The sequence below is a fragment of the Triticum urartu genome, unplaced genomic scaffold (assembly GCF_003073215.2).
Source record: "Triticum urartu cultivar G1812 unplaced genomic scaffold, Tu2.1 TuUngrouped_contig_5377, whole genome shotgun sequence".
Classification (NCBI taxonomy): domain Eukaryota; kingdom Viridiplantae; phylum Streptophyta; class Magnoliopsida; order Poales; family Poaceae; genus Triticum; species Triticum urartu.
The window spans coordinates 1-12,895 of NW_024116048.1; the positions used below are offsets into that span (position 1 = coordinate 1).

Here is a 12,895-nt window from a genome sequence, read left to right on the forward strand (position 1 = left end):
GGGGCCGCCGTCGCTGCCTGACCGGGTGCGGTGCGGTCCGTCTGGCGTCCGAACATGGTGGCAGACGCGTAGCCCCTCCGTTAGCGTGCCAAGGCCATGGATGCACAGTGGGCGTCGTCCGGCGCAAACATGGCACGCCGTGCCTACCGTGCAAGGCAGCGGGCACGAGTGGCGGCGGCAACCCTCGCGACGGTGGACGTCGGCGAGGCGGAGTCGCATTCTCCATGCCCCGTACAGTGCACCAGTCCGAACGCCGCAACCGCATAATGGTAGATGTCGCCGACTCGTCCCAGGATGGATCCATCATCGATCTAACATCCACCGGCACCCAACGGGTTCCGGGCTCCGACGAGGAAGAGTAAGGCATGGAAGGCGGCGATGCCTTGAGTCCCGTGAGCTGGCTCGTGTCCCATGCCCTACTCTACCTTGCCGGCGACTGGACCAACACTCTCGGGAGAGCAGCCGGCCGCCGAACATGGCCACGGCGATCGGACGAGCTCCGCTTAAAGATCGCTACGTTGCATGCAATAATATGGATTTAAGGTTTCTAATTTAAGGTATTCGGACGTGAATTATATTTTTTGAGGCATGATCGATCAGTGTCTGCAGACGCCGTCCGTGTGCGTTTTAGGGGCTAGATTTGCCTATCACGGTTGTAGATGCTCTTATTCTGAGTATGACTAGCTAAGCTGAACACAATCTCCCTTTCACCAGTGATCACAGACTGGATATCTCGCACGTGCATCATACTCCGTCCAATTTTGTATATAAGGCCACAAACCCATATTAGACTAGCCACAATGGGTAGTAACATACACTAGTAACATACACATATTCCTAGACTATGTTACTACGTTCATAGTGGGTAGTAACTTAAGTGTGGTAACATGCAAAGATTCATTTATTAAGTTGTAGACTCATATTGCATTGGGACATGTGATGTTACAGTAACTAGTTAAGTTACTACAACTATCTCTTTCTTCATTTACTCATTGCCACATAAGCAAATTTGCTGAGTTGGACTTGATGTTACTGCTGAAGTTACTCCCACTGTGGCTAGTCTTACAGGTACCAAGATAGAAATTAATGGTCACTTAAGCCAATGTTGGAAACTAGTCTTTTCTCCTCACTTGACGTGTTAATTGATGTGTTTTTTTTCTCCAACGCACAACAAGACAACTCTCTCACTCCTCGTTGGTTAATTAATACGATGCATTAAAACCAACCTTCTCACCCCCACATGCATGCATGGGATATCAATGTCCTTGATTGCTAGTACAAGGCAAACCTCATAAATTTTATCTCGATTGATGTTAGTGGCCTTATATAGCTGCAAATTGTAATTTTAATAGTGGCCTTGTATATAAAAATGAAGGGAGTACCTCGAGCGGTCACCGGATGTCGCATTGATCATCGGCACTGCCTCCGAGCAGTCCAGCTCAACCACTAGGGACACCGGAGTCCTGTGAATCGCAAGCTCCAGCCCCTCACGGCGAGCCTCCGGGCATGTAACTCCCTGTAGGCTGTGAAGATGGTTGAGCCATCATGACCTCGCAGTACCATGTTGCTTCCAGCCTGTCCAGTAGCCGCTACAAGCCTACAAAGCTTCCATCAACGTTTAATTTTGCCCAGCCCTCTGGTGGTTTTTCCCAATGCAGCATCTCCTCGAGCTTGTGTGCAGCCGCATGAGATACAGGCTTCATGTTGCTAGCCATCAAGCCAGGCACCATCTTCCCCTTCTCCATGTCCCCATTGGGGAATTCCTCACTTTCAGTTTGACAAACTGTAATTTCACCTGCGGTTGTGCTCCTTCATCCCTGGCTGCCGCCTTCTTACTCCTCTCCTCCTTGTCAGTTCTCATGGCCTCTAACCTTCTTCCTCGCCTCCTCGGCTCATGTTTCAAGTGTTCCACCAGCGACAGTAGCAGATAAGGTGGTGATCGTTGCAACGAAATAAAATAAGAGATGTACTAATCTGTCCCATAATGCAAGACGTTTTGCAGTTCAATTTAAACTGCAAAAACGTCCTATGTTATGGGACGGAGGGAGTAGTAACTATGTGCAGGAGCCTTGCTGATCCTACCTGCGAACCCCTGCTACCGCGTAAGACCAGTAATCATCTGAATTTCACCCTCATGCAAGCATGTGCCCCTTCAGTTGCAAACTCTGTGATAGGCTGCGGATTTACCTACATTTTGTTTGTGTTTCAGCAAGACCGTACGCATTCATGCGCCAGTGTGTGAGCTTTGCATCCTCCTTGCAATTTAACAAAACTTGACCTCAGTTCCATATATGCAATATGCAACAGATCATTGATAATACACGAGTCTTCTCATCTCCAGCAAAGAAAAAACATTCTCAAGCAAGAAAAGCATGCCCAGTTCATGCAACTAGAAATAATAAACACCCTTTAGGCAAGCAAATGTTCCATACATTATTTGTTACAACTTACAAAGAACAATTGTCCCAACGGAAAAATAATAAGTTTATTGTTCAAGTTACAACATTGCAGCATATAATTTAAACTGCAAGTCAAAAGCAAACTGCACTGCTAGAATTTATGCATGGTGAAACAAAGAAAATAATTAAAACAACCTGTATCATTTGTGAAACCATTCATAACTTATGTGTCGGCAGAAGTCAAGGCCGCTACGACCGATCCTGTCGTGCCAAAAGCAACGCTGACATCCGCATAATCTTTCAGGCTCTTGCTCATTTTTACAGATGGGTACAACCAGGGCTTAACAGCATCCACAAATGTGCCAGGATCTGGGGACAGGATCGCCTCCCAGTCGACCTGAACGCCTGGCGGGATGCTTGCTGTCACATCCATGCTTGCTGCCAGGAACAGGCCGAGCAGCACCACATAACCTACAACCGATGATCCTCTGGAGAGTGGCATGAAGTTGTACCTGCAAGTTACCCCAAATCAATTGGCACTTGGCGGCAGAGAAATAGACGAGAGTTGCAAGTTATGACTGGTACCAGTAATATGTCATGCGTAATATTGCCGCCTTCACAGCATCAAGTGCATTGGAGTCACGCGTAGGGTTTGGGTCGCTACAATACGCCTCGCAAATGGCCTGCAGAAGCATCATTAGAAGCAAATGTGGTCTATTATAACTTACTCTTTCCATTGCAACTGATGTGAAGTAACAGGTCCTCCAAAAATTGTAGCATCGCAGGATACAACATATTCAGAAGCAATTTGGTACTGCTAACTAAAGAACCAGCGACCAACAAGCAGAAGAAGAAATCTAAACTGTACCTCCCAGGCTGCGGTCATTTCTTCCTGGTATTCCTCCCATCTAGATGGTGTACAAGGAGTTCGTATGGCGAAGTCAAATCCTGTCTTACCCCTGTAATGCCATGATCACAAGTGAGCAGGACAGCAGGAAGGTATAGCAAAGAAAAAGTGTCCAGACAGCTTACACATTTTGAGTAGTTATCCTTGTCCCTTCAAGACGCCTCCTGAAAGAGGTTATGCTATGTTATTAAATAAGCACAAGATATGATGCTCATTACAAGTACTTCGCTTCAGTTTGGCACAGGAGCTATGATGAATAAAGACAAGCAACTTACCCCTGAAACGCAATACTATCACATCTAGTAGCAACCCAATAGGTCTCACCAACTACATTGTACAAATCTGAGCATGATGAGGCAACTTCTATCTGTAGGTTTTATTATCATGAAAATACTGGTTAGTTTGCGAACATAATATAGTAAGCTTCACTTGAACCATCAAAGGCGGAAGAAAGCCATGACAAACAAAGCATAATATTAGAATCAATCAACTCCTAGGTACCTACTGAAAATTTATCCAAACAGAAATCTATACTTGAGATTTTAGAGCTGATTGGGGATCACAATTTTGCTTATTTGTTTAGATATAGATGCAATGGAGTTACACAACCTTCTTTCTCTCTTGCAATCCTCCACTAGTTCCAATGTGACATTATACAACTAAAAGATAATTAGTTTGCTTGACTTCTACTCCCTCCGTTCCTAAATATTTGTCTTTCTAGAGATTTCAACAAGTGACTACATACGGAGCACAATGAGTGAATCTACACTCTAAAATATGTCTATATACATCCGTATGTGGTAGTCCATTTGAAATTTCTTAAAAGATAAATATTTAGGAACGGAGGGAGTAATAAGCATATGAGCCAAAACTTCACATTAAGGATAAATATTGATATGGTTGTGCACTCATGGCACTCAAAACATATTATTGCGCAGCTTACTTTTTTCAACTTCTCAATATCTGTAAGGAAAATTGCACGATCCTCTGCATTATTGACATACTTCAAGTCAAGCATAATGGTTTTCGCAGCTTCCAAAGTTCTGTCATGTAAAAGAAAATAAGCTAGGACTATCAGGGGCTGACCACAAATAACCAAACAGCAAAGTAAAACATCATGAGTGTCTACAAACCTTAGGTAATATGGATAGTAGCGAACAATTTTCGCTTGACCAAGAAGCAATGGGGTGTGAGAACCAAAACCAGAATTGAACTCTTCACTGGTACATCACAAAAGAAGTTAAGCAAGAAAATGGTTTAACAGATCACTCCTCGTGCAAGTATTTAGCTCACCTTAGCTTATTGACCCAAACAACTGGATCACAAGGTTCAGAAATCTGTCTCCACTTGACAGCAATATTATAGACATCCTGCCAGGACAGAGAAATCCCAGACGAAACCCTTTCCTCACTTGGACTAGATGTTGGAGATCCAGCGGATAAAGTACTGGTGCTACAGTAGCCTCCCCTGTTTACGCTCATGTTATGCTTATCCCTTCTCCTGACTAACTTTGCACTGTTCTTCGGATTTCTCAGAAAGCGCCAAGCCTTGGAAACTTTCTGAGCAATCTCAATAGCAGCTAAGCCAGCCATGCGGTACTACAAAAGGAAAATATAGCCTCAGTAAATAGAACGATGACAAAGCAAAGCATCAGGATATGGTCATATGGAACACTCCGACAAATGAATTTAGAAACTATAAAACGAGGATGGAGAACTGAAATAACAGAATGATCTGATTTGCGCAAATATGAAACAGCTGACCCCACACCCTAATGAAACAAGGCCGCTTTGATCAAATTCTGAAAATATGAACTATGACAAAAAAGTACAGCAGAAAAAAGAGTAATCAAGTGCACCGGTAGCCAACCTCTGCAAACACCAAAACAACAGGCATAGCTTTGTATGTTCTATAATCAAGGCATATTTATCTTCGATTGATACTGCCAACAAGAATGTTCTATGTATTTCTCGTATATACATCACAAAAAGGACATGGGAGGTATCAGAAAGTACTCCCTCTTTAACATTCATCAGAATGTTTACCATCAGTTGACATCAACCTCTTCAAGAACGTCACATTCAATTCGAAGAAAATTGTACTCCACTTAATTGACAATGTTAGTGATTCAAAAGGCATAGGAAGGAGGTCATGATGCACTACGAACATCCATTCACTATCTCAGATAAGTTAAACATTTAAACAGCATTTTGATGATGAAGCAGCAATGCAGAATCTGCAGAAATTCCAGGAAGGATACCTGGCGTTGATTCGGCAAGAAGCCGCGGCAATTATACTGAATCTTCTTCCCAATTGAATCTGCGGCTAGGAGAAGACTAGTTTGATGCTTTGTGAACTTGAAGTCTTGCTTATTAAGACGCCCACTTCTAAGTGAGATCCGTAATGGTGGTTGGCGATATACCTTTTCGGCCACATTTTTTGGGTGCAGTCGTTTGCACCAATATTCCTATTGCCATAAAGAAATTTAATTGATGCACCACAAAGATTATAGTAAGATAGATTTGAAGATGAAGTTAACCTTGAATAGTGGATCAACATCATCATCAATGTTGAACTGAGAGAACTCTAAATTCGCCTTAGAAGCAGTGTACAGAGCAATTTCCTTCTGCAAGAAGTAGCACATAAGAAAATCATGGTCAGCATATACAAATATAAAGGAGTATAAGGCAAGTCAGTAAATATTAAAACCTGCCCAAGAGCCACAACATTTGCATTTGATAAAAGCTGCTGGAGCTGAGCCAGGCATTAGAAAAATACCAATAGTGCACTATGCTAGTTGTTGCAAGAGAACGGCAGCTAAGTATACCTACAAATAAATATTTACAATCTACATAAACAGAAGGTTGACCTTGTAAAACTGAATGATGACTTAACAGACACTGTGGTTTTGGATTCAATGTTACAAGTCTTTGGTTTGCAGGATTACAATGGCATGCCTAGCCTTCTCCAATCCTAGAAAGTGGCATATAATCAACCAAAGGGCATTAAATTACACCATAGGAACTGAGTGCATAGTGGCCCATAGGAAAATTTCATAAGGTTACTAATAGTCCTACAGATCAAATAACCTCTATAGGTACGATTCCTAAAAATTAAATTTCTAAAAAACAAAGAGGCCCACATATGTAAATATCGCTGGAAAAGCAAAAAAGGACAGCAGGCCAGGTTTTAGTACAATTTACTTGAAATGCGTTCGGATAATATATCCTTTTTTGATTGGGTATGGCTCCATTCATGTGGCCCGCCACGCCAATCAGTCAGACATATTTTACTTAATGTTGTATAGTCAATATACCAAACTTTCATTCGAAACCCCGATATATTATTACTACGAAAGATAATGAATGATTGACAGGTCTAGTTCAAACTCTCGCTTTTTCCGACCCGGGGAAATTGCCAAAACATTTGACGGTTGCCACGTTGGAATATAAAGGACTGGTAAATAAAATCCTAGATAGGAAATTTGGTAGGTCTAACAATACATGAGTTGTTAGTGGTAGAATATTACTCTCGATAGACTTCAACTTAACAGATAAGGAAGGTTTGTAAAAATTTATACCCCTTCCCCTTTCAAATCCTGCAATTTTTAGCCTGACAAGTTAGTGATAAATAATAGCTGTGTTATCTTATGTGGATTTCAGAAAGGGAAGGATGGGGCTGAAGCTTTTGTACTAGTTGGAACAAAACATATGTTCTTTCACATGTTGACATTTTACATGGCTTGCAGATTTTCATATCACGGAGTATGGTTATGTGTTCTGATATTAAGAACAGCAAATGAGAAGGAAGAAACTGTGTACCTGATAGAAGGCTAAACATTGCAGCACAAACTTATCCATGGAATCAAGCTCCAGATCAAGTACGTCATCATAATCTTTGATCTTGAATGGAAAAAGATGTGGACATCAGGAATAAAATAATAAACAGTCTTAAATTTGCTGCAGTCCATGAATAAAACTAGGAATTCAGAAGAGCAGTAACATATGGAAAAGAAAAAGATGCAGATGAAATCAGCTCAGCAAGAATCTTAGTAGTTCTAATAAAGTATCCTTCCTACCTATATATTATATTATATTATATATACCTATAAAGGTTGGAGTTGGTGGTGAGTTCACATGTGGGACCAACAACCTTGTATAATAAATAAATAAATAAATGCACTCCTATCCACATGCGGACAAGCAACCTTCCAAAAGACGTAAATAAACAAATGTACATTTACTTCATGTAAGATCAACCCTCTTGTAAAAGGCACTAATGACAAATGCAGAAATGAGACTCTTAACTCGAAATTACGCTCTTGGTTTTGTTCTCCCAACCAATTCCTCCAGTGATATATCATAGCATAAGAGCGAACAAATTTGTAGTTCCAAAACAGAGATAAGCCTCGTCCTCCTATCCGATCCATGACAGTGTGCAGACAACTTACTAACATCTATCCTGTGTTTCAAAATTCGAAATGCTGTCTCACTTCAAATCTTGCAAAGGACCTACTATGGTCGCTTAAGATTCTCTAATGCCTGTCACATGTCGGACACCAACGTCTTTCGATGATCTCCTAAGCCAGTGGCCTAACTACTCGTCTTTTTATGGCTTCAAAGCAACGCGTCGGCATTGTGCTAGTAATTATAATTCGCTAGTTCATTAAACAAGAGGGCAACGTACCGCAGCCTTATATTCTCCAATCGCATGATGGCAAGAGGCACGCAGGTATAGGCACTCAATACTTGAAGCATCAAGTGTCAAAGCAGTTGATAACTCTTTAATAGCACTCCTGCAAAACCAAAGTTGGGTTAAGAGTGACATTGGCAAGCTACCAGTTTGAGCTGAAAACATTGTAGTCATTACCACTAACAAAGAAAACAATCTATCTGCAGGTACAACTCGCTCATGTATTAGGTAGTAGGTTCAGAATTGAAGATAAACCTCATTATCCTTGTATACGAAAATCAAATATGGTGGTGTCTAAACCCAGCTCATGCTCCCAACACACTATGAGTCACTTTGTCCCTACTAATCTACTGGGTACCAAACACTTTGAAAATGACATTCATCATATTTTACCCGCTCGCATATCAACATCCAAAAGTATGCAGACAAAACTAAATATGATTATTTTTCAATAAATTATGATAAAACTATAGTAACTATACCCGAAGAAGCAGATGTATGCCATAAACAGGCAACACAACTACGGAAGTGTTAAGAGAATTAACTCAAACATTAACATGTAGATGTATGTATGATGACATGTAGTACTCCCTCCGTCCCAAATTACTTGTCTTAGATTTGTCTAGATACAGATGTATCTAGATACGTTTTAGATACATCCGTATCTAGACAAATCTAAGACAAATAATTTGGGACGGAGGTTGTACAACTTAACACATTTCTTCAGTTTAACAGCACCACATGTTGGTGGGCAGAGGGGGCATCTATATGTCACAGATTATATAGCATATTAACATAAAGATGTAAGTATCAGCAAAAGGAATTACCTATGCCTACCCATTCCATGGTAGAGAATTCCACGTAGATGGTATGCTTTTGAAAACCTAGTAGGAAAATAAAATAATTGAGTAAAGAAAATAAATAGTCCAGTTAGGCAGAAGATGAACAATAATGAACACTGAAATTCACCTCGAGTCAATTTGAAGAACTTTCTCAAGGTTATCCAACATCTTCTCTGGATAAGCCAAATCAAGATAAAGCTACAACAGAAGACACCAGAGTGGCAATTAATCAGCTCCTTACCAAAGAACAAATGTGCTTCTGGTATAATACAGAACACAAACATAAGCTTTGTTACAGAAAGTTAAATAGCTATGCTAAAGCCCACTTAAGGTACCCGAAGGCTGTATATGTGACCCCTCTTCTAAAACAAGAGTCGTGCTTAGACTAGATTCTTGAGTAACACTACTGTTTACTGGATTTTACCTAGGACAACTGCCAGACTCTTTGATAACACTTACCTATAGCATGATGAATTATTTCATGTAGTTGCTAAGTTACAGAGAAGACCAATCTTAGATCAGTAATTTGGCAACTTATCAGAATAATGCAAACCAAGTAATCTAACATGTAAGTTGAATTATCGTGTGCAAGTACTTTTAATGTAAGTAGGGTTACGTCGACAGCTGAATTTACCACATGCAGTAACGAAATTACAAACTACTCCCTCTGTAAGTAGTGATCTAAAAGGTCTTATATTTCTTTACAGAGGGAGTACTAGCGATCTTAAACAGTATAGCTATAACCCCTACAAAATGAAATATACTCCTTCCATTCCTAAACATAAGTCTTTTTAGAGATTCCAATATGGACTACATACGGAGCAAAATGAGTGAATCTACACTCTAAAGTATGTCTATATACATCCGTATCTAGTCCATATTGGAATCTCTAAAAAGACTTAAATTTAGAAACGGAGGGAGTAGAAGGCATGGAAATTGCACACAGATCTCTAGGATCACGGAATAAACCTGAGAAAGGTGAGCCCAGCTATCCAGAAAACTCCCATCGTATTTTATGCCAAGGAGATGCTCGTCTTCAGCACGTTTGTACTCTCCAACTGCTGAAAGAGTAAGACCCTACAGTAATACAAAGATTATTACTCCAAAAGTAGCAGCAAAGCAAAAGAATCTTCATAGAAGCAAATACCTAATGGCTCATTCATTCAAATATCTGAAATTTTGCATTCTCTTGCATGCCACTTAAGAGTGCAGAAGCAAACAAGATTGGTTATCGTCTCAGAACTGACTAAAATTCAAACATTGTTGCATTACTATGTGTTCATGAGGAAAACAATTCCTCGAGGACTTATGGCTTTTATTAAGATTGTTTACTCAAACCCTAAGGCAATTCAAACATGGAATCTAGCTTGGAATGAAATTCAAATTGCGAAGGTACAAAGGAAAGGGTTTGTACAGAAGGAACACCGTTGATTCTCAAAATAAAACCCAAAGTAGGATCCAATAGTGAAAGTACATCTTTTTACACCAAAGAAAGTGCCAATTTGATGCAAAGGAAAAGATTTCCATTTGATTCTTGGAAGGATGGAGTTTGTGGACAAGGGGTAAAAACATTTACTTACCAAGTAAGTGTGTGCAGAACTGTTTTTCTTGTCACGCTTCACACATGTTGAGAGATCTTCGACTGCGGAATTGTAGTCCTTGAATTTGAAGTTCACAATTCCTACCATAAGCCAGTATGTGGTATCAGAATACAAGAGTGTGCTCTAACAACCTACCTATAACACTTTACTACTAAAATGCAAGGCAGCACGAATTGATCATGGAGCCCTCCTGGCCTTTCGTTTTCATCAAAAGATATATGAGAAATGACATTAGGCAAGATGAGATTTGGCTGTAGGTACCCCTTTCATGTAAAATATCAGGAGAATTTGGTTCAAATTCCAATGCTTTAGTCAAGTCGTCAATAGCCTGAAAAGAGAAGGAATAACAATATAAAATAGAATATAGCTTCATGTTTGTTAACGTATTGCTCTTACAATGCGACTACTACCATACAATATCAGAGTTTTCTGAAATATAATCTGTCTTTATCGACTTGACCCATATTAGTTTTGAAGTTTACACAAATATAGCAAGCTTGCCTCGACAAACTCTCCTAAAGCAGCGCGAGCTTGTCCCCGCCGCTTCCACGCCTCCCCAGCTGATGGATTTGATTGTATAGCCTGCCATTAGAGTAAGATCGTAAGGTCATTTCACACGAAAGTAAAGGGGAAGATCTGAATTTAAAAGTTCTACCTTGGTGAAGTCAGAAATAGCAGAGTCCAGTTCTCTTTGAAATGCATATGCTGTACCTCTCCCAATTAGTGCCTCTGGATAAGTTGGAGTTTCCCGCAGTATCTGCAAATGTAAGTGCAGATTGTCAGGTTCCTTTTCTGATTAGAGAGAATAAGCGAGAAAAACTGATAATAGACCAAAACAACACCTGATCAAAAATGGATATTGCTTGGTCGTACCTTCCTTCGTTTACCTGAAAAGATGTAGCTCAGTGATAATGGTCAAGATATGAATAACGCAAGTCCATCTAAAATACCTGTGCAATGCCTCGCGATAGTCGAAAATCCAAACTTATTGATTTGGATGATTTTGACACTTTTGTAGCAAACAGTGCTTGATCTAGTGTTATGGTTTCATCGGAACTTCTTCTCTCCTCCACATCTTCAGCCTGGCCATTTGTTTCTTTTTTAACTTTTGCTTTGTTTTTCTTATCTGTCTTTGGCTGTTTCTTGGGAGTTTGATGTGTCACTGTGGTGTCTTTTGCTGGACTGACAGAATCTTTATGGTCTTTACTGTTGTTAGGTAACAGTGCATCACTATTTGATGAAGATTTGGAATTTGCAGTGTTCTCTTCACACACAACAGTTTTTGTATCAGTTGTAGCTGCAGTGAATGACGTGTTGATAAAACGATCTTCTGAGATAACAACTTTGGTATCACATGGTGATGCATCCACAGCGTCTTCACACTCAACCGTCTCATAAATTTTAACAGAAGAAACTAATTCTTCCAATTCCAGCAACTGTTTCAGGTCAATTGTGTCACGGACAGCAATCTCATGTCCTTGCTCCCAAGCAACCAAAGCTTCCTCATTTTTCCCCAATGCGCACAGTGCCTTGCCTGATTAAAAATGATAAGAATGTAAAAGCTAATGGTGAAATTTGCTTCAAAACAACGGTATCCATATGTAAAAGAAATAGAGATGATATCTACGGAAGCTTCACTGGAAAAGAATGAACTTTCTTCATTCAGGTGTTCTTTTGATCATTGGTGTACCTCCGACGGAGGCTTCGACGGTGGCAGGGAAGAGGTACAAAGAGGGAAGGCACGGGGATGAAAAGGAAAGTAAATTGCAGAAAGAGAAAGTAGCATATGTAACACAAGGCTCACATCACATAAATTTTGTAATTACACCATACTTGAATCAGCTGTGCATTAATGGCATCCACGCCTCTACCGTTGTTTGACAAGTGTCGGAATACACTTAGGTCCTTTTCCTATGAGCAACAGTTTATTTTCTGAGATCGTAACTAGAAGCTTCGACTTACAGCAAAACAGAGACATGGGATGGATACACGCTCATAAAGCTACTATACTCTTCGGTTCATGGGACATCATGAAATTACATAGGAAACAGTGAGTCCAGGCATTCAGGTTGCACTAACAAAATCTGATGGGCTATCAACACCCAAATACATCTAGCAGTGGCAGTTGATCCCCAAGCATAGATCAGGTAAGGCAAATCCACGAATGTGCGGGGAAGAACGAGAGGATGCATAGGGGGCAGCGAGAGTCCCTACCTTTGAGGACATAGGCCTGGAGAAGCGCGGGGTCGAGCTGCAGCGCGCGGTCACAGTCCTTGACGACGTGCTTGTGGAGCTCGAGCTGGAAGTAGCAGAAGGCCCGGTTGCTGCGAGGGGGGAGAAAGACAAATTCGGGATCGCCGAGTCATAACCCGTAACCCTAGACTGCTAGATCAGAGACCCCGTGGGGGCGGATCGGGGGGGTGAGGAAGCAGTAGCGTACCAGAGGGCGTGGAT

The 12,895-nt window shown here is 40.9% G+C and overlaps 1 protein-coding gene across 1 annotated transcript; it reads right to left on the minus strand.

The window, feature by feature from the left end:
* Positions 1 to 2,390: 2,390 nt before the first annotated feature.
* Positions 2,391 to 12,892, minus strand: LOC125529147 (suppressor of RPS4-RLD 1; the record flags this gene model as incomplete). The annotated part of the gene is made up of 23 exons (XM_048693556.1): positions 2,391 to 2,911; positions 2,985 to 3,082; positions 3,268 to 3,358; positions 3,432 to 3,470; positions 3,582 to 3,673; positions 4,250 to 4,349; positions 4,440 to 4,526; positions 4,600 to 4,904; positions 5,567 to 5,773; positions 5,846 to 5,932; positions 7,128 to 7,208; positions 7,993 to 8,101; positions 8,826 to 8,882; positions 8,968 to 9,038; positions 9,810 to 9,917; positions 10,421 to 10,521; positions 10,703 to 10,769; positions 10,943 to 11,023; positions 11,097 to 11,198; positions 11,284 to 11,328; positions 11,392 to 11,975; positions 12,656 to 12,765; positions 12,882 to 12,892. Coding segments are annotated over 23 exons (2,922 nt in total), but the record flags the coding sequence as incomplete, so codon positions are not given.
* Between the last annotated feature and the right edge of the window lie 3 nt (positions 12,893 to 12,895).